Consider the following 22,277-nt stretch of genomic DNA (forward strand, 5'->3'; position numbering starts at 1 on the left):
ATTCCTCAATTCTTGCTTCTACAAGAAGGAGAAAACTTCACCACGTATTGCAATTCCTCAAGCACTTTTTACAGTTTACAGTGGTATAAGCAGAGCCCGGGGGGAAGTCCTGTCCTCTTGATGATACTAGCTAAGGGTGGAGAAGTGAAGACGGAGCAGAGACTGACAGGTCGGCTTGGAGAGACCATGAAGCACGGCTTCCTGCACCTCGCAGCTGCCCAGCTCTCAGATGCAGGAACCTACTTCTGCGCAGGGCACAGTGCTCTGGAAGCACCTGCTGTCTGTCCCCAAACCTCACTGTGAGCTCCAGGGGTCGCTCCTCTTCATCTCTCCTCAGGGCAGGGGCCAGAGAAACCTGAAGTCACGATAACTATGAAGAAATTGAATTTTTAATTTAAAAACATCCCTGGACTCAGACAGTGTTACTAGATAATTCTACCAATCTTTCGAAGTATTAGCATGAATTATGCAATATTTCTTCCAGGGGAAAAAAAGAAGAAAAGAATCCCTCACTCATTTTATGAAGCTAGCGTTACCCTGAAATTAAAATCAGACAAAGATTATAGCAGAGAACTGCAAAGAAACATATTTCATGAATACAGACATGAAGTTTCTTAAAAATATTAGCAAGTAAAATTCATCTATATAAAAAGAGTAATATACCAAGCACAAATGGATTTTTTTCAAGGATGCAAATGACTTCAAATTGAAAATCAGTTGATGAAATTCACCATATTAACAGGATAAAAAAGAAAAATTACATCATATTAATCTATGTAGAATAAACTTTTGCCAAAATTCAACAGTCAACTATGGTGAAGACTGAGAAACATGGGCACAGTGGGGAAGTTCCTCCATAGCTAGCAGTATGCTTACTAACAAAAGACTGTATGTGTTTCCCTAAGACTGGGAACAAGGCACACACATCCACTCTCATCCCTCTCCTTCAGCACAGAGCTAGATGTCAGAGCCAGTGCAATACAGAAAGTAGATGTAAAGAGAGTTTTGGACCAGAAAAGAAGTGAAACTGCCAGGCAATATGATTATCTATATAGAAAATCTCAAAGAACATATCCCCCCAAACTCTCAGACCTATTGAGTTCAGCAACACCATAGGAAGTAAGATAAATGTATGTAATCAACTGTATTTCTATATATTAGCGATGGACATGTGGACCTCGAAATTAAAAGTATAATACCATTTACAATGACTCGAAAAAAGACCCTGAGTGGTCTTTTTTGTACAGAAAACATGTACAGAAATTTTAAGCTGAAAATTACAAAACGCTGAAGAAAGAAATTAAAGAAGACGGATGATGAGACATCATGAGTTTGCAAACTGGAAGTTTCAAAGCAGTAAACATGACACATCTATCCAGATTTATATACACATGTTATAAAACTCCTGTTAAAATCCATCAGGATTTTAAAAAACAAATACAGGCAAGATTATTCTAAAATTTATATGAACAGGGAGCGACTCTGGAATACTTTTTAAAATCTTGAAGAAATAAGTCAAAACAATCGGTCAATCTGATTTCAGGCTACAGTCATCGAGGTTATTTGGTACTGGTGCAGGGATAAACACACAGTTCAGTGGAAATGAACAGAGAACCCATAAATAGATTCACACAAATATACCCAACTGACCTTTCCTGGCAAAGTGCCAAATAAATTCGATAGAAAAAGGATAACCCTTTCAACAGATAGCATTGGAGAAAGTTGAAATCCATTGGCAGGAAAAATTAACCTTGATTCAGGTCTCACACTTCATACATACATTCTTTAAAATGGATCACAGACTTAAATGTAAAATGTTAAATTATAAAAAATTTTAGAAAAAAATATAGGACAAAAGTTTGATATGTGTATGGGCCAAGAGCCTTTGTACTTGACAAGAAAACAACAGTCTATAAAAAATGTTTTAAATGACAAACTAGACTTCAAAATTAAGATCTTTTGCCCTGCAAAGCAACTGTAAGAGCATGAAAAGATAAGCTCCCAACTGTGAAAAACTATTATTTGGAAACCATATATTCCACAAGGAAGTAGTATCTAGAATATATAAATAACTCTGAAAGCTAAACAGTATTTAAATAAGGCAAACATTTCACTTAGACCATGGGCAAAGAGCTATTTCATGAAAGAAGTATACAGATAGCAAATGAGCATATAAAATATATTCCACATCATAAATCATTGGAGAAATACAATTAAAACCACAATAAGATATCACTGAGAGCACAGTCTAGAGTTTGTGTGGTAGCAGCACAAGGTGGGGGCTTCCCAGATAGCTGAGACGGTTCTGCCTGCAGTGTAGGGAGACTTGAGTTAGATCCTGGGTCTGGAAGATCCTCTGGAGAAGGGAATGACAACCCACTCCAGTATTCTTACCTGGAGAATTCCATAAACAGAGGAGCCTGGCAAACTAGAGTCCACGAGGTTGCAAAGAGTTGGACAAAACAGAGTGACTCAGGGAGGAGGGAAGGAGCACAAGGTGGATTTAATTTACATTTGTTGATGAGTAATGGTGTTTACATCCCCTCAATCAGCAAGAGAGTTTCAGAAAAACATCTATTTCTGCTTTATTGACTATGCCAAAGCCTTTGACTGTGTGATGTGAAGTCACTCAGTCGTGTCCGACTCTTTGCGACCTGATGGACTGCAACCTAACAGACTCCTCTGTTCATGAGATTTTCCAGGCAATAGTACAGGAGTGGATTGCCATTTTAATAAACTGTGGAAAATTCTTCAAGAGATGGGAATACCAGACCACCTAACCTGCCTCTTGAGAAACCTATATGCAGGTCAGGAAGAAACAGTTAGAACTGGACATGGAACAACAGATTGGTTCCAAATAGGAAAAGGAGTATGTCAAGGCTGTATATTGTCGCCCTGCTTATTGAACTTCTATGCAGAGTACATAATGAGAAACGCTGGGCTGGAGGAAGCACAATTGGAATCAAGATTGCCAGCAGAAATGTCAATAACCTCAGATATGCAGATGACACCTCCCTTATGGCAAAAAGTGAAGAGGAACTAAAAAGCCTCTTGATGAAATTGAAAGTGGAGAGTGAAAAAGTTGGCTTAAAGCTCAACATTCAGAAAACGAAGATCATGGCATCAGGTCCCATCACTTCATGGGAAATAGATGGGGAAACAGTGGAAACAGTGTCAGACTTTATTTTTCTGGGCTCCAAAATCCCTGCAGATGGTGACTGCAGCCATGAAATTAAAAGACGCTTACTCCTTGGAAGGAAAATCATGACTAACCTAGATAGCACATTCAAAAGCAGAGACATTACTTTGCCAACAAAGGTCCGTCTAGTCAAGGCTATGGTTTTTCCAGTTGTCATGTATGGATGTGAGTTTGGACTGTGAAGAAAACTGAGTGCAGAAGAATTGATGCTTTTGAACTTTGATGTTGGAGAAGACTCTTGAGAGTCCCTTGGACTGCAAGGAGGTCCAACCAGTCCATCCTAAAGGAGATCAGTCCTGGGTGTCCTTGGAAGGACTCATGCTAAAGCTGAAACTGCAATATTTTGGCCACCTCATGCAAAGAGTTGACTCATTGGAAAAGACCGTGATGCTGGGAGGGATTGAGGGCAGGAGGAGAAGGGGACGACAGAGGATGAGATGGCTGGATGGCATCACCAACTCGATGGACATGAGTTTGAGTGAACTCTGGGAGTTGGTGATGGACAGGGAGGCCTGGCGTGCTGCGATTCATGGGGTCGCAAAGAGTCAAACACGACTGAGCAACTGAACTGAACTGAACTGAACTGAATGGTGTTGAACACATTTTCCTAAGCTTAATCGCCATTTGGGTGATTTCTTTGAGAAATATCACTTTGCTTATGTATTTTGAGGTTGTAGATTATTTTTTTAACATTTTAAAATGTATAGGCATGTTTGTTATTCTGTATTCAAGTTGTTTATCAGATACATGCATGCGTACGCGCTCAGTCCATTTCAGTCATATCCTACTCTTTGCTACGCTATGGACTGTAGCCTGCCAGGCTTCTGTGTCCAGGGGGATTCTCCAGGCAAGAATACTGGAGTGGGTTGCCATGCCCTCCTCCAGGGTATCTTCCCAAGCCAGGGGTTGAACCCATGTCTCCTGCATCTCCTGCATTTCAGGCAGATTCTTTACCCACTGAGCCACCTGGGAAGCCCTTTTCAGATATACATAACACAGATATTTTAACCCAGTCTATAACTTGTGTTTTCATTCTCTAGGTGGTGTGTTTGGGGAACAGATATATTTAATTTTGAAAGAGTGAAATTTAATATTTTTCCTTTTCTGATTGGGTTTATATGTGTGCTTTTGAGGGAATCTAAGCTGTCAAACTTATAAAGAAATTCTCTTGTATTTTTAAGAAGTTTTATAGTTTCATCGATCACATTTAGATCTTGTATCCATCTAGAGTTAATTTTTTTATGTTATGAGGAAGGAGTCAAAGTACTTTCAAAAGATGCAAATGGCCAGTTGCCAGAAATACAATTAAAACCACAATAAGATATCACTAAGAGCACATTCTAGTGTTTGTGTGGTAGCAGCACAAGTGGGGGCTTCCCAGGTGGCTGAGACGGTAAAGAGTCCGCCTGCAATATGGGAGACCTGGGTTCAATCTCTGGGTCAGGAAGATCTCTTGGAGAAGGAGATGGAAACCCACTCCAGTATTCTTGCCTGGAAAATCACATGGACAGAGGAAGCTGACGAGCTACAGTTCATAGCATCACAAAGAATCAGACATGACTAACTGTTATCCCAGAAAGACCATCTTTTTCCCCATAGAACTGCATAGACCCCTTTGGAGAAAATCAATTGGTGATATATACATATGGACCTATTTTTTGATTTGATCCTGTTTACTCATCTTTATTTTATTCTCTTTCCAACAGAACATTCTGTCCTAATTACTGGGGCTTCATATACATTTTGATATCTGGAAATGCAATTCAAACTTTCTTCTTTTTCAAGGTTTATTTTAGGTCTTTGAATTTCCACCAAACTTATAGAATTAGCTTCTCAACGTCTACCAAAAAACATTGCTAGTAGTTAGAATGAGCTTGTGTTGAATTTATGGATTCATTTGGGACAATTTACATCTTGACATATGGAGTCTTATGTTATTCCCTTTTATGTAGATACTGTCTTTTTTTCTTTTCTTTTTTTTTTTTTGGTAGAGGACTGCATGCTGCTGCTGCTAAGTAGCTTCAGTCGTGTCCGACTCTGTGCGACCCCACAGATGGCAGCCCACCAGGCTCCCCCGTCCCTGGGATTCTCCAGGCAAGAACACTGGAGTGGGTTGCCATTTCCTTCTCCAATGCATGAAAGTGAAAGTGAAAGTGAAGTCGCTCAGTCGTGTCTGACCCTCAGCGACCCCATGGACTGCAGCCTACCAGGCTCCTCCATCCATGGGATTTTCCAGGCAAGAGTACCGGAGTGGGGTGCCAGATGGTATACCTTGTGTTAAATTAATTCCCATGTATTTAATAAATGAAATTTAAATTTCACTTTATAATAATTTCATTAGTATCTAGAAATAAAATTTATATTTGTGTTTAGTGACTGTATCGGAGAAGACAATAAAAGATTATATTATAGTGCTCTAGGGCTCAGTTGTGTCTAACTTTTTGAGACCCCATGAACTGCTGTAGACTGCCAGGCTGCTCTGTCCATGGCATTGCTCAGGCAAGAATACTGGAGTGCATTGCCATTTCCTCCTCCAGGGGATCTTCCCGACTCAGAGGCTAAACCTGCATCTCCTGCATCTTCTCCATTGGCAGGCAGACTCTACCACTGAGCCATGCTGCTGCTGCTGCTGCTGCTGCTAAATCGCTTCAGTCGTGTCTGACTCTGTGCAACCCCATATACGGCAGCCCACCAGGCTCCTCTGTGCCTGGGATTCTCCAGGCAAGAACACTGGAGTGGGGTGCCATTGCCTTCTCCGACCACTGAGCCATACCAGTGGACTTTTGGCCTGGGTTTACTTCCGCAGTTCATTGACTCAGTCACTGGAGGGGGCTGCTTCAACTGAAAACAGCTGTCTTTTCTGGGAGAAAGAAAGGGAAACGTGTTTTCCATTGATGTGGCAAAGAAAAAGGAAAAATGACATACTTCCATTCTCTCTCTCTCTTCTTTGAATGTTTAAATATTCGTTTTCATGTTAAAAAGAACAAGTTACCCTGTGGTTAGAATACCTTTACACTGAACTACAAAATCACTTTTATTTCTGAAAGAGTTCCAGAAAAAAAAAAAAAAAGAAAGAAAAAGTAAGGTAGAGTAAGATCAAAATGTTCTGGTAGATTCCCTCTAAAGCCATTCCCTCTAAAGGCTGCATCTTTAATTCAGTGCATTTCATGATATTAGGTTCTGATGTTTCCCACCATCAGTTTAGACATTTCTGAGCAGGCTATCTCTACATTTAAAAGCTACGGCTTTGCATGCTTTTATTTGAAAAAGTATTTATTCCAACACACCTTTGTGTTTTAGTATATTGCCTATATTAGATACAAAAAATATCTGCTACCCATATTTGAGCATAACTTTTCCACCACCCATACTGTTCCTTTACATAACGGGTGACACACGATATATTACACATAATACAGTTTTGAGGGAGGAGATGGTTGTTGGGTTTATAGAGCACCTATCTTGCCATTTGCAGAGACTAGAATGGAGAACTGAAGCTGTTTTTGAGTTGATGAGAGTAGAAAGGTGATGAAGGAAGGATTCAGATGGAACCACCCTCTGTGGTCAGTGGAGTTGGAATGAGTGATCTTCCCTGGCACAGACTTTACCGTGGTCCCAACATCCCAACATTGGGAAGATGTTCTTCTCTTTTGATAGCTTGTACTTTATAATCCCTGGCTGAGTGTCTGTGGTCAAGGACTCTGGGCATCTTAACCCAACAACCTCAGCCCTTTCCATGTACCTTCTGAACACTACTTTCTCTGTTTCCATCCTCTGACTATCTTTTCCCTTCCCTACGACTTATGCTTTTATCCCTTCCCCTGACTTTTTCTACCACTTCCATCCACCCTACACACCACCCCGACTTTGTTTGCATTCCTTCCTGTCTTTTCTCTCTGCTTCAGCATCCTTGGTGCACAGCACCTACAAGCAAGGGCATAGAGAACATGAGGATTAAAGATCACTCTTCAAGAAGAATGAGGTGAACACCATCTGAGTCATCAGTTACTATATCAAGAACAGATGCATTGAGAAATGTTTACCTAGATGGTGGTAGACACATGATTCCAAGGACCTTTACAGGAGCCCAGAACTCCAGGTTGTGTAGCTTTAGTCTCAGCGTTATTAATATTTTCTATCCTCCAGAGAACATCACTGCCTGCTCTGGAGTTTCACATACATTTTCTGGAATGTGGATGGAAATTTTCATCTCCTTATAATACAGAGCTTAGTACAGTTTTCTGGTATTAATTAATGTTTTCCATAAGCTTCATAGAACACCAGCCAATTTCTTTAAGGAACCAAATGGTAAAACAATGGCTCTGGATAGACATATCATTGTGATTGGTGTTCCTTTTACAGAGCCAGACTTTAAACTTCACAGAGGGTGGCAGCAGACACCGTGTGAGTTGGGGATGACTCTCCTTCTTTGGAGGACATGACTAAAACAGGGGAGGAAGACCTAGACAAGGAGCTGCTTGATCATTGGCTGGCAGATCCTGGCAACAACACACTGATGCCTGCTCTGGTTCCAAGTCTCCACCAGCAGCAGTTCTTTCTGTTTTGTGGAAACAAGCCTAGGAGCAGATGCAAGTCTGAGCTCTGAGCCCATGACCCTGGTTTGTCCTTGAAGTATGAGGCTGGTGACTGTAGTGACCGTGTTTCTGACCTTGGGTAAGTGTTCTGTGTCTACAAGGGATGACTTGAGGTCAAAGGGCCATGAAGTGTTATTTGCTCTCCACTCTCCCTGTGCTCTATTTAGCATTATAACGATGGAATTGAGAACTGATCTATGCATTTGCTAGGGAGCACAAACTCCTACATGACAGGTTAAATCATAGCCACGATCCCAGAAGAGCATTTAGCAGTAACCAGTTTGTAAGAAATCCCTGGGTTTACTGAGCAAAGGACCCATGAGTTAAAGGCTATAGAGTCTCAGATTCTTGCCATGTGTCTTTGGTCTCTATATAAACACCAGTGATATTTTGCAGGACATAGATAAAAACACTGGAATAGGGGGTAGGTCCAGACAGTTATGGGAATGTTGTATGCTTGATCCACAGAATTACACTGATTTGTGGTCAGGGGCTAATTTTATTTTCTTGACCCTTTAGGGACTGTGATTGATGCTAAGACCACATAGCCCACCTCCATGGATTGTGCTGAAGGAGAAAATGTAAACCTGCCTTGTAACCACTCTACCATTGGTGGAGATAAATATGTACATTGGTATCAGCAAAATCCCAATCAGAGTCCACAGTATGTCATTCATGGCTTACGAGGCACAGTGAACAGCAGCATGGTCTCTCTGACCATAGCTCCAGACAGAAAGTCCAGGACCCTGGTCCTGCCCCAGGTCACCCTGAGAGACGCCGCTGTGTACTACTGCATCCTGAGAGAGGCACACTGGGACAGACGGGGCTGCACCTGTGCAGCATCTCTGGTGGGAAGAAGGGGGAACACAGCGGGGAGAGCAGTCACGAGAGCAAACCTAGAGTCATCTAGAAGGAGAGTCAGAGAGCAGTAAGAGATGAGGAAAATGAAGGGAAGGAGAAGGGAGGAAGATGGCTAAAGAAAAGAAGAGAAAGAGGACAAGGAAGAAGCACCTAATTACTGATGTAGGTGAGAAGAATTTTGAGGAATGTCAGAATCATAATTTTAGCATAGCAATAAAGTAAAGAGGTGTTAATAATTTGTTGTGGCTCCTCCTCATGTCAATAAAATGTTGGTTTCAGTGTGCTAGTCCCAACATAAGAAGTGGGAAAATAATTCTCCTTGTACCAAAGGCTTCTTTCATTCGGATCCAGGGCCAAGTCTGGACTCAGATGTGTTACAGTTGTTCCGCTTAGCAGAAACAAACTACTCTTTCTCTGAGAAAAATCCAAAATGTTATTGTTGCTAGTCTAGGACATTCATATTTCCCATGAAGAAGTTTTTTGAAAGAAACAAAAATTAAGTGAATAATAATTTTTCATTTTCTAGGCAAGTCTGGGAACTCTGCTTCTATAAAGAGTTTTCATCATTTTTGATATTCTCTAAGCAGCCCTTTGGCTCAGCAGTAAACAATATGCCTGTTGTAGAAGCTGCAGGAGAGAGACAAGGGTTTGATCCCAGGGTTTGGAAGTTCCCCTGGAGGAGGGCACAGCAACCCACTCCAGTATTCTTGCCTGGGGAATCCCATGGACACAAGAGCCTGGCAGACTACAGACCCTAGAGTTGCAAAGAGTTGGACATGACTGAAGAGACTTACAATGTAGGCATGCAAGCAGCATGTGGGGCTTACCCTGGTGGCTCAGTGGTAAAGAATCTGCCTGCCAATGCAGGGGCCACAGATTCAATCCCTGGCTGGAGAACTAAGATCCCACATGCCTTGGAGCAATTAGGCTTAAGTGTTGCTACTACTGAAGCATCCTTGAACTGTCCATCTGAATGTTAGTGCCTGCAGATCACTTCACTTTCACTGCAGTGAAAATATACAGGTCCTCATCTTCCATCCGTTTTACCCCCAAATCTACTGATAGAGAATCGATATTATTTATGGAGTCTGAGATAAGGGCACAAACTAAAATTATCTTCATATGGTTTCAAAAATATTTATTTTTCTCTAAAATCACTTACTAAAATTAACAAGTAGAATACAAAACTAGTAAGCAACAGTTTAAAAAATGTATTTACAATAGGAATTTTATTTAAAATAATTTATTTAAAAATTAAAATTATAGATGTTTTAATAAAAGTAAAACTATTACAATTCAATTTTCAATGTCCAGCTAGTGGTTAAGATAACTAATATTGCTCTTTATGCAGCCCTAGTCTAAAATAAATATGTATAACTTTTAAAGTAATCAGTACCATTTTTACAGAATCCATATAAATGCATTAATATGCGATATTTGTTTTTCTCTTTATGGCTTACTTTACTTTGTTTAACAAGCTCTAGTTTCATCCACCTCACTAGAACTGTCTCAAATGTGTTTTTTTTATGGCTGAGTAATGTTCCATTGTATATACGTACTACAACTTCTCTATCCGTTCATCTGCTGATGGACCCTATTCGCAGGACAAAAATAGAGATGCAGACATAGAGAACAGACTTTGGCCACAGTAGGGGAAGGAGAGGGTGGGATGAATTGAGAATAGCATTGGAACATATATTACCATATGCAAAAGAGATGGCTAGTGGGAAGTTGCTGTAGGATGCAGGGAGCTCAAAACGCTGCTCTGTGACAACCTAGAGGGGTAGGGGGACGTTTCAAAGGGAGGGGACGTATGTATACTTCTGGCTGATTCACATCATTGTAGGGCAGAAGCCAACACAACATTGCAAAGCAATTATCCTCCAATTACAAAATAAATTTAAAAATACCATTTAATACAGCAAAGTATTCCAGCCAATAGGAGAAACTTCTGATACTGTGCTCATTCATGAGCACCCTTTACAACCACAAGAGAGAGCATAAGAGAAGCAAAAGCTGCATCCTCAGCACTTCTGGGAAAAAGCATTTCATTATGGAAGAATCTAACGCATCCATGCCATGTGAGAGGAAGACGGGCCTATGCAGTTAATTCTTGCTTTCTTTTCCCTAAAATTCCCCCCCAGTTCCAAATTAGAGTCTGCCTTCTCCTAAATGTTCTCAGAAAGTATCCCTTAAGTCATAAAATAATGATTTTCTATTTCCCACTCTACCCCTGGCCAGCACATTCTGAGTTGGTTGCGGGGGGGCGGGGGGCGGGGCAGGAAGGGGGGCGTCCTGTCAGTGTCACCTGAGCAGGATTTGTTGGGTGAGCTGATTGGCTGCGGGAGCAGGAGCGACTTACGACACTCACTCCCTCAGGGTTTTGTTAAGTGTCTTACAGTGAAAATGTCCCAAGAAGAGGAAGCATCATGAAGAGGCTAGCAGGCACTGTGCTGGGGCTTTTGTTTGCCCAGGTTTGCTGTGAGTTGGGGCTGCCCCACAGGGGACCTGAAGGAATGAGGCGCTGCTCTATTGTTGAGGGAGGGAGAGGAGCTGACAAGTCCTGCAGACTTTTTATCCTTCTCATCATCTATGGGGATGGGGAGGGCACTTTCAGGGTTTAGTAGGAGTTACAGTGACCCTCACCAGTGACTGTTTCTCTTTCCTCATCAGGTGTGCGAGGGGTGGATGTGGAGCAGAGTCCCCCAGCTCTGAGTCTCCAGGAGGGAGCCAGCTACACGCTTCAGTGTAATTTTTCCACTTCCCCACAGAGTGTGAATTGGTATCTTCAGAACCCTGGGGGCCACCTCATACAGCTGTTTTACATTCCTTCAGGGACAAAGCAGGATGGAAGATTAAAGGCCACCACAGTCCCTGCAGAACGCCGCAGCTCACTGCACATTTCCTCTTCACAGACCACAGACTCGGGCACTTACTTCTGTGCTGTGCAGCACAGTGCTCCCCAGGCACCTGCAGCCTGTACTCAAACCTGCAGCCGAGGCTCCAGCCACACCCTGCTGTGTAGATGAAACACATACATACAAACACACACGCATCAGCGTGTGCATAACAATCTTAATATATTTAATAAAACTGAAATATACAGAATTTATTCTTTGACCAAGATGGAAATGATATAGAAAATCAAGTGCAAAGAGATGTCTCTAGAAACTCCAAAATATTTGGGTTACATGCACTAACTTTAAAATAACTCTAGGTTAAAGAAACAATTACAATGGTTAGTAGAAAATATTTTGAAAGTAAATATTGTGAGAGCACATTATATAAATATGCATGAGATGGAGCTCAGATAATACATGGAAGGAAATTTATCTTTTTAAGTACTTATATTACTAAAGAAAGATGTTGAAAACTGTTATGAAGACTCAGCAAAAAATGATAGAAGAGCAAATTAAACCCAACCTAAAATGAAAGATGTAATAATGAAATGTTTAATTGGTGAAATATAAATAAAACTTTAGCGATAACCATGAAATACAAATTTAATTTTGTTTAATGATTAATAAAATTGATATATTCCTGTATAATTATCAAGGAAAAAAGAAAAAAAGACAAATTATTAATATAAATATAATTAATAAAAAAGAGAACCCTTCTACAAGCTCTGTAATGTTATAAATGCAATGAAAGAATATCATTAACAAGTTTATGTCCCTGAGTAAATGTGCAGGAGTAGATCCGCACAGGAAAACTTATTTTTTGACAAATGCAAAGACAGTTCAATAGAGGTAACAACATAGTCTTATGAGCAAATGAGGTTGGGATGATTGCATATTCTTGGGAAATAATTGAAAATTGAACTAAATATCACATCTTGTACAAAAAATTGTGTACAGTCTCAAAATGAACTATACATCCAACTATAACATGTAATATTAAATCTTTTAGGAAAAATATAAGAGAATATCTTCATGATCTAGGGTTAGACAAAAAGATTTTTGACATGACACCAAAAACACAATCCCTACAACATAAATAACTTAGATTTCATCAAAATTAGAAATGTTTGCTCTGTGAAAGACACTATTAAGAGAAGGAAAAAGATAAACCACAGAATGGCAGGAAATTTTTGCAAAATACATTTTCATCAAAAAACTATTTAGAATACAGTGAACTGTTCTAAACTCAGCAGGAAGAAACAAACAATCCAGCTGAAACCTGGGCAAAAGATTCAGACACTTTACTAAAGAGCTATGTAGTGAGGAAATAAGCATATACAGACATGGTCAGTGTTATTAGTACTTAGGGAAGTGCAAATTAAGCCACAAAGAAATACCACTTTACATCTATCCTTAAGGCTAAAATTAAAAATACTGACAATACCAAATTCTGGCAAAGATGCAGAGAATTTGGATCACTCATACATTGCTGGTGGATGAATGGTCCAGTCATTCTGGAAAACAGTCCAAGTCCAAGTTTGCATAAGCTTAAATACTCACTTACCTTACAACTCAGTGAAGCACACTCCTGGGTATTTATGCTTGAAAAATTTATATTCACACAAAAATCTGTACCTGAATATTCTTGGCAACTATATCTGTGGTCACCCAAAACTGGAAATCAGCCAGGTATCTTTCACTGGGTAAATGCAAGTGTAATACATCTGTACAATGACATCTTATTTACAGATTTTTCTCAACTTTCAATAGAGCTGTGTCTCAATAAACCATTTTCAGTTGAGAATATCATAGATGGCAAATGCATTTAATATACCTAACCCAGCCTCCCTTAAAGGTGCTCAACATTTACATTAGCCTACAGATGGGAGAAATCATCTAACACTAAGTATATTTTATTCAAAAGTGTTGAAAATCTCATGTAATTTATTGAGTACTGTCCTGCAAGTGGGGCTTCCCAGGTGATGCTAGTGGTAAAGAACCTGCCTGCCAGTGAGGGAGACATATAAGACACAGGGTCAGTCCCTGGATGGGGAAGAGTCCCTGGAGGAGGACACGGCAGCCCACTCCAGTATTCTTGCCTAGAGAATTCCAGGGACAGAGGAGCCCGGTGGGCTATAGTCCAGAGTGTCACAAAGAGTCGGACACGACAGCAGCGACTTAGCACACACACACTGAAAGTGAAAACCAGAATGGTTGTATGAGTACAGAATGAATGTAAGTGTGTCGGTTGTTTACCCTCATGATTTCAGGGCTGGCCAGGAGCTCAGCTCACTGCTGCTGCCCAGAATCACCAGGGAATATTATGCCACATGTTGCTAGGATTGGAGAAGGCAATGGCACTCCACTCCAGTACTCTTGCCTGGAAAATCCTATGGGCGGAGGAGCCTGGAAGGCTGCAGTCCATGGGGTCGCTGAGGGTTGGACACAACTGAGCGACTTCACTTTCACTTTTCACTTTAATGCATTGGAGAAGGAAATGTCAACCCACTCCAGTGTTCTTGCCTGGAGAATCCCAGGGACGGCGGAGCCTGGTGTGCTGCCGTCTATGGGGTCACACAGAGTTGGACACGACTGAAGTGACTTAGCAGCAGTAGTAGTTGCTAGGATGGGAAAAGATCAAATTAAAAAACTCCAAGTATGGTTTCTACTGAATGTGTATTGCTTTCTTACCACTGGAAAGTCAAAAAACCAAAATCAATATCATAAGTTGGTGACAGTTTTATAGCTATTAAAAGAAACAGACTACTGATACATTTAGTAGCCTAGATGGACCTTCCTAGGTGGATCAGTGGTAAAGAATCTGCCTGAAATGCAGAAGACCTGGGTTTTATCCCTGGGTTGGGAAGATTCCCTAGAGAAGGAAATGGCAACTCGGACCAGTATTTTTGCCTGGGAAATTGCATGGACAAAGGAGCCTGGTGGGCTACAGTATATGGGGTCATAAAAGAGTCAGACAGGACTTAACCACTAAACAAATATAGCCTAGATGGATCTCAGGATGCTATGCTGGATGAAAAAAAAGTCAATCTCAGAGGCGACATGGTGTATGATCACACTTATTGGATTATTATGGTTATATACCTAATATGATTCTTCTTATACAACATTCTCAAAAGGACAAAATACAGAGATGAAAAGGGGATCAGTAATTACTGGGGTTATAAAGAATGGCAGGGATAAGGAGGGTATGCAAAGAGGGTTTCTTTAGAGAAATGGAACAATTCTGTGTCATGATTTTAATGGTGGTATAAGAACCTATATATATGATAAAACTTCATAGAGCTTCATATCAAAACCAAAGAGCACATATAAAAACTGATGTGTAATATTATGGTCTGTATTTTCATAAAAATTTTTATCAGGATCAGTTTCCTATAATATATGTAATGATTATATCAATATATATCTATATTTTATAATATCATGCTGCTGCACAGGCTGCTGTGGTCATTCATGATCTCCTCTGCTTCAGTCGAGTTCAGTCGCTCAGTCGTGTCCAACTCTTTGCGACCCCATGAATCGCAGCACGCCAGGCCTCCCTGTCCATCACCAACTCCCGGAGTTCACTCAAACTCACATCCATTGAGTCGGTGATGCCATCCAGCCATCTCATCCTCTATCGTCCCCTTCTCCTTCTGCCCCCAATCCCTCCCAGCATCAGTCTTTTCCAATGAGTCAACACTTCGCATGAGGTGGCCAAAGTACTGGAGTTTCAGCTTTAGCATCATTCCTTCCAAAGAAATCCCAGGGCTGATCTCCTCTGCTTAGTTATTTTCAAGCCCAGGCATTCATTGCCTATCAGCACTCAGAAGTGAAATGGGACAAAAGGTGTTAATCGCAGATAAATACAACCTTTCCTTTCTGCTTCACTCATTCATGAATTACTTTGATCTTAAATTATGTGAACTGGCACTGTTTTAGAACTTGTCTGTATTTTCTTTTCTACTTGTCTATTTGCTTTTGGTTCTTTTATATTAATTCATCTATTACAGCAATGAAACCAAATGGAGGGTTGACAGCTACATTCCACATGAACATGAAACAGTGTACAAAATTTCAGTCACCAGCTTCTGTGGGGTTGACAGGTACTAAGTGTTTGCAATGTAGATATTAAGTTTCATAGGAGTGCATTATAGCATTACATCAGAGAAAACTCCAGCATGTCTACCTTAACTTTATTTTACAAAGAGAAATAATAATGAGTGACTAACAAGTGAGACTGGATACTCTGGACCAATGAGACAGAAAATATGACATGATAATTCTAGGACACATGATCTAATAAGTACAATTCTATATTTAGAGGTAACAGGATTGAATACCCTGATCCCCCTCAAAGTCTAATACATAAGAATCAATATCAGATTTCAAAAGAATATTTTATTCCTGTTATAATTTCATTTAAATACAAACAACTGAATAGGCTCTGAAATTCAGATAGTCTGATTTTTTAAAAATCATTTTATGTTGAAGTAATTTTATTTATTGAAAAATCTGAGTAGAGCCCTGGAACTCAGTAAAAAAAAAAGAAATATAGAGAGAGATACATTAATTATTTTGGATACGATTGCTTTTCACCCAGAAGGCCTAAGATCTGTGAATGTTTTAAAACAGTCACTAGATTCTGGATGGAGACAAGTAAGTAAAGGCTAATGAATGACTAATCAGTAGATTACAAGAATGTTTCATAGGCTACACAAAATTATATCTTTAACACGATGGAAAAATCATTTTATGGAATAATTGGTGTATGTCAACTTGTTTAATCTTCAGTTTCCCTCAGTTCAAACCTTTAATATTAATTGCTTTCTTCATGCCCCTTTTCAGGATCTGCCAAACCAAATGACCAGGGAAAAATAGGTAGACAAAGTAAAGATTTGTGGTGAGCCAGACAGTAGTCATACTTAAAGCTATGGTTTTTCCAGTAGTCATGTATGGATGTGAGAGTTGGACCATAAAGAAAGCTGAGTACCAAAGGACTGATGCTTTTGAACTGTAGCATTGGAGAAAACTCTTGAGAGCCTCTTGGGCTGCAAGGAGATCAAACTAGTCCCTCCTAAAGGAAATCAGTCCTGAATATTCTTTGAAAGGCCTGATGCTGAAGCTGAAACTTGAATACTTTGACCACCTGATGCGAAAAACTGACTCATTTGAAAAGACCCTGATGCTGGGGAAGATTGAAGGCAGGAAGAGAACAGGATGACAGAGGATGAGATGGTTGGATAGCACCACTGACTCAATGGACATGACTTTGAGTAAACTCTGCAAGCTGGTGATGGACAGGGAAGCCTGGCATGCTGCAGTCCATGGGGTCGCAAAGAGTCGGAAAGGACTAAGCAACTGAACTGAACTAGACTTTTTCCATCTGTGCACAGACCATGTGGTTGATCTACATGACAAACCCCACTTCCTGTCTTGGGGGAGAGTCACAAGGAACCCAGGTACTATATATATGTGCTCTTAGGCACTTAGAGACACTGAACTCTCAGCCTGAGGCAGAATTAAACAGATTTGTGCAGGGGAATCCATGCCTCATGCCACTCTCCAGTCTGCTCTGGGTGCTCCTGGCCTTCACCTTCTCTGGTAGGGATGCTCTCAAACATGAGTGCGCGTGTTCAGGGTGAAAGGACTGCACACAGACATGTGGTGATTCACCAGGACTTAGGGAGGAAAGGAGGACTGGGGAAAAGCAAGCATCTTAGGATTTCAGTTTAGCTTTTATTTTTGAGACCTAAATGAGTCTAATTCCTACACTATTTTATTCACTGCTTCATCTCTCTTTTCTGATTTTTTCCACAGGATCTGGTACGGCCCAGAAAGTTACTCAAGACCAGCCAGACTTAACCCGTCAAGTGGAGCAGTCAGTCACTCTGAACTGTCAGTATGAAGTAAGTTGGTACATGGACTACTACTCCATTTTATGGTACAAGCAGCTTCCCAGGGGACAGATGACTTACCTCATTCGTCAGTATTCAGAAGATGGAAATGCAAGGGACGGCCGCTACTCTGTAAACTTCCAGAAAGCAGATAAGTCCATCAGCCTCACCATTTCAGCCTTACAGCTGGAAGATACTGCAAAGTACTTCTGTGCTCTCCGTGAACTCACAGTGGTTGAAGTAATGGGAAAGGCTGAACAAAAACCCCAGAGCTTAATAAGGAGAGCCTCCCTGCTGCAGAACTCCAGCTGAAATGCACACCTGCAGATCCCAGCAAGAAATGGTAACCATGTGGTTGCTTCATCTGTGGTCTGGATCATAGAATTTAATTCTAAATAAAAGCTTCTTTCTTGTTATTTGATGTCCAGAGTAATTTTCTACTGTTAACATTCTCCTCTTGAATTTTTGACTTTAAATCAATCATACAGAACATGTGTAAAGTTGTCTAAACTTGCTCCATAAATAATTAAAAGTGACAGTTTCACTAAAATACACTCACATCACAAATCTGGGTATAGTTACTTGGAACCATCATAGAAATAATTTCCTTAGTCCTTTGTTCTTAGTCTTGTGTCACTGAAGGTACAATCAAAGAAGCAGAACCAGCAGTGGTGTGGAATAAGAAATTAGTTATAAAGATTAGAATTCAGGTAATTGCTAGATCTGGTGGAAGAGTGTATATGAAACTGTTATCTTGGTATCTGATGTTGAGACTGAACTCATTGTTTGTCAGCTAGAGTAATATTTGAAGAAGAAAGTTGGATATAGACCAAAGCATGGACAAACTATGACTTATAAGGACAGATTAGAGCCATGAGGTAAATGGAAACCACAAAGATGCACTAAAATTTGTCTCTGTCTCACCTCCTTCAGTCTCATAGTAGTGGGTGACCTTAGGAGAAGTGGGTGTCATTTGGCTTCATGATGCCTGCATACTTGGCCCAAAACAAAGAGAAGATGAGGAGGAGGTTTGGTGGGAAGTGAAGGAGCTGTGAGTCAACAATAAGTTGAGCTATCAGATCAGCAGCAACATGAGTGAACAACCCCCCAAAACATGAAACCTGTGGCTGCTTCATCACAGTCACCTTGCAAATGTTACACAAATTTCTTTTGTGGCCAACCCTAACCAAGAACAATACGGGAAACACTTTCTGGAAAAGGTATTTCCAGTTAGTTTAGATAGTACAAGGCTCCTACAGTACCCTCTTTGTTAACCTGGCTTCCATCTGTACTCTCCGAACAACTTTTGAATAAAGAAAGTAAAACTATGCTTCTTGCTAATGTTGTTGTTGCTGTTCAGTCACTAAGTCGTGTCTGACTTTTTGTGACCCCATGGACTGCAGCATGCCAGGCTCCTCTATCCTCCACCGTCTTCCAGAGTTTGCTCAAATTCACATCCGTTGATTTGGTAATGCTATCTAACCATCTCATCCTCTGTGCCCCCTTCTCCTTTTGTGTTGAATCTTTCCAAGCATCAGGGTCTTTCCCAATGAGTGGCTCTTCTCATCAAGTGGTCAAATTACTGGAGTTTCAGCTTCAGCATCAGTCCTTCCAATGAATATTCAGGGTTGATTTCCTTAAGGCTTGACTGGCTTGATCTCCTTGCAGTCCAAGGGACTCTCAAGAGTCTTTTCCAACAACACAGTTCTTGCTAATATAATGCAGTAATTCCTCATTCAACCCAAAAAATTTTAACCTCATCCTGCAAAGATTATAGCAAGTTCATTTATCCATTTGGGGGTGAAGTTATTTTCTTTTCTAGCTAATCACATTCTCCCATTGAATCCTTTATCTTCACTACTAAGCTATAATAAGATATAAGATTTACTTATATTAGCAATCTTATGTTACTACATGCAGGCAAATGGGAGAGGGGAGTTAAAATTGGTTACTGTAATACATAAATATATTAATATCAAAATAAAAAACAAATTCACATAAGCATTATTGTTCTCATTCCTGCAAATAACCACATGATTATAGCCGGTATTTATAACTACCTCTTCTATTACCCATCCCACAACCTCTTTGCTCGTAGCAAGATTTCCACTCACTGCTATACTTGACTTCCTATAAAACAATCTCCTTATTCAGGAGCAATGCTATGAGGAAAGCCATAAATTTGAGTAAGGAATTCTGCAAGTCTATCACTCTGGTTTTGGCAGAAGACTGCGACTTTCACTGCAATGCATTGAAGGCAAATTCAAAAATCTATTTAAGTGGAAACAATCTTGCCAATACCCATGGAAACTTTCCATATTATATTCTGGGAAACTTCATTAAGAATGATACCTAACGTCACATCAGAAGCAATAGAAGCCACCAAGGTAAAATATTTTAAAAATGCTTAAAGAGAAAAAACAAACAAAACTTTCAGGGTAGTATCTTATGAACATGAAAATGTATTTTTAAATTGTGTTTATTATAAATCACTACTAAGATTGTTGAAAGTCAGTGCCCAGACTGATAAACTATTTTTGCAATATGTATTTCTGAAAAAGGACTCAGATGAAGATTATGTTAAACAGATTATGTTAAAAGTTCCTCAAATCAATAAGAAAACAGATAATGAGAATGAAAAAATCTTGGAAAGCCAACTGAGAAATGTGATATCCAATAGGTAATAAATATATAAAAACTTTATTGAAAATAAAACCTTATCTGAGGGTTCCATCTGGGTCCTTTCAGTATTCTGAGTGTGTCAATGTGGCTAGAAGAATAGGACCCCAGGGAATAGGGAAGAATAATGACTGTCTCCAGAAAAATAATTGATTAAGTGAATTTCCTAGAAGCTTCCATCATTGAACCAATGTGGAGTAAAGAACAAACAGTAATAGGTCACAGACCTGGACGTTGAAGGACATGTAGGTTTTACTAGAACAAAGAAAGTTGGTATTTATTGAGCTTTCTCTTTGTCAGGCACTGGTTTGCATTTCAGATTCATTACCTAATTTAAATATAAAAACCCTGTGAGGTAGGTTTCATTATTCCCATTTTTTTAATCCATGTGAAGTGAGCCAAAAATCTTCAACTTTTAACAGCCAGAGTGTATCATTTTAGGGGGCTCCTTAGGAGCAATTTGGACTATGGAGAAGCACTTGACCCCAGAACATAGTGGCTAGATGTCTTAGTGGTGGTGACATTACTGGTTTAGACTGGAAGCTAAAGGGAACTCGGAAAGAAAATGCCAAACCATAGATTCAATTGCCCCAGGATCAGTAGGTGAGGAAATCGTCCACTAACCAGTTAACAGTGCTGGATGCCTTAGTAAGTTTCTTGTGTAATAGTGTGCTGGGAAAAACAAGGGCTACAGAGAGATTTCATTCCTTTAACACTCTAAGCTTGTTTCCCTATCAAGCCCTGTGCCCCTTGTCTTTGCTTCTCTACTCTGATGCTTGGTTCTTGTTTAGTCACAAAGCTCTATCTGACTCATCCTCAGTGATAGTCATCTACACACTAGGCCATCAGTGAATTCTAGCCTTTTGAGTCCTGGCTGTCTGGACTACTTGCTTGGTGTCCTGTGATAAACACTGAATTTTGCTTCACTGCAATCTGCATGAGCAAGTGGACCCTGGAAGGTGTTATATGTGTGTATATATATATATATATATATATATATATACACCTCAACCGGTAAAGAGTCCACCTGCAATGCAGGGGACATAGGAGACACGGGCTCCATCCCTGAGTCAGAAAGATCCCCTGGAGGAGGAAATGTAACCCACTCCAGTATTCTTGCCTGTAATATCCTGTGGATAGAGGAAGCTGGCAGGCTACAGTCCACGGGGTCCCCAAAATGTCAGACATGACTTAGTGACTATATATATATATATATATATATATACTTGTTGCTTCAGTCATGTCCAACTCTTTGCGATCCTATGGACTATAGCATACCAGGCTCTTCTGTCCATGGGATTTCCTCGGGCAAGAATACTGGAGTGGGTTGTCATCTCCTTCTCTAGGGGATCTTCCTGATCCAGTAATCGAACTTGCATCTTCTCCATTCCAGGTGGATTGTTTATCACTGAGCCACCTGAGAAACCCATTATATGTATGTGTGTGTGTGTATATAGTGTAAAAGATAAAAGTATTTCTAGAGTTCACACTATTCAAACTCTAAAATAAAAGACTAAGTTGGACTCATTTTGATTTTTTTATCTAGATGTCAACATTTCTACCTTGCAAGCCTCTTCAGGCAATATTTATTTAATTTACCTAGTGGTCAATTGGCTTGGCCTCTATTTTAAATAATTATGATGGCTTTAGATTTCAAGATTCTGCCTTATTAGTTGAAGGAATGCTCCCTGCTGTTGGAGATATATACTTCCTTGTTTGGACAAAGCCCCTCCAGTATGTGGGTAAATTTACCAAGGAATTACTAGTCTCATCAGAAATAAGCTCCATAGCAAATGAGCTTTTTGAATGGTGTGGTCTTGTCCTCACAATCTTATCCTCCAGCAGTCTGATTGCTGCAAGTTGGCTGGTTGCTGTGATCTGGAGGGAAAAAAAAGTAAATTGATGTGTGGTGACTTCTGTGTGTCAGGGCTTCCCAGGTGGTGCTAGTGGTAAAGAACTCACCTGCCAATGCTGGAAGCATACGAAGTGGGGGTTCAATCCCTGGGTCAGGAAGATCTCCTGGAGGAGGGCATGGCAGTCCACTGCAGTATTCTTGCCCCGAGAATCCCATGGACAGCAGAGCCTGGTTGGTTACAGTCCCTGGGGTTGCAAAGAGTTGGACACAACTAAGCAACGTTCACTACAC

General features: G+C 40.3%; 1 gene segment (V, D, J or C); it reads left to right on the forward strand.

Annotated features, from left to right (window-relative positions):
- Nucleotides 1-7,833: 7,833 nt before the first annotated feature.
- Nucleotides 7,834-17,764, forward strand: LOC138097013 (T cell receptor delta variable 1-like). The segment is given in 2 exon segments: nt 7,834-7,873; nt 17,376-17,764. Coding segments are annotated over 2 exon segments (429 nt in total).
- Nucleotides 17,765-22,277: the final 4,513 nt, after the last annotated feature.

The sequence above is a fragment of the Capricornis sumatraensis genome, chromosome 2 (assembly GCF_032405125.1).
Source record: "Capricornis sumatraensis isolate serow.1 chromosome 2, serow.2, whole genome shotgun sequence".
Lineage (NCBI taxonomy): Eukaryota > Metazoa > Chordata > Mammalia > Artiodactyla > Bovidae > Capricornis > Capricornis sumatraensis.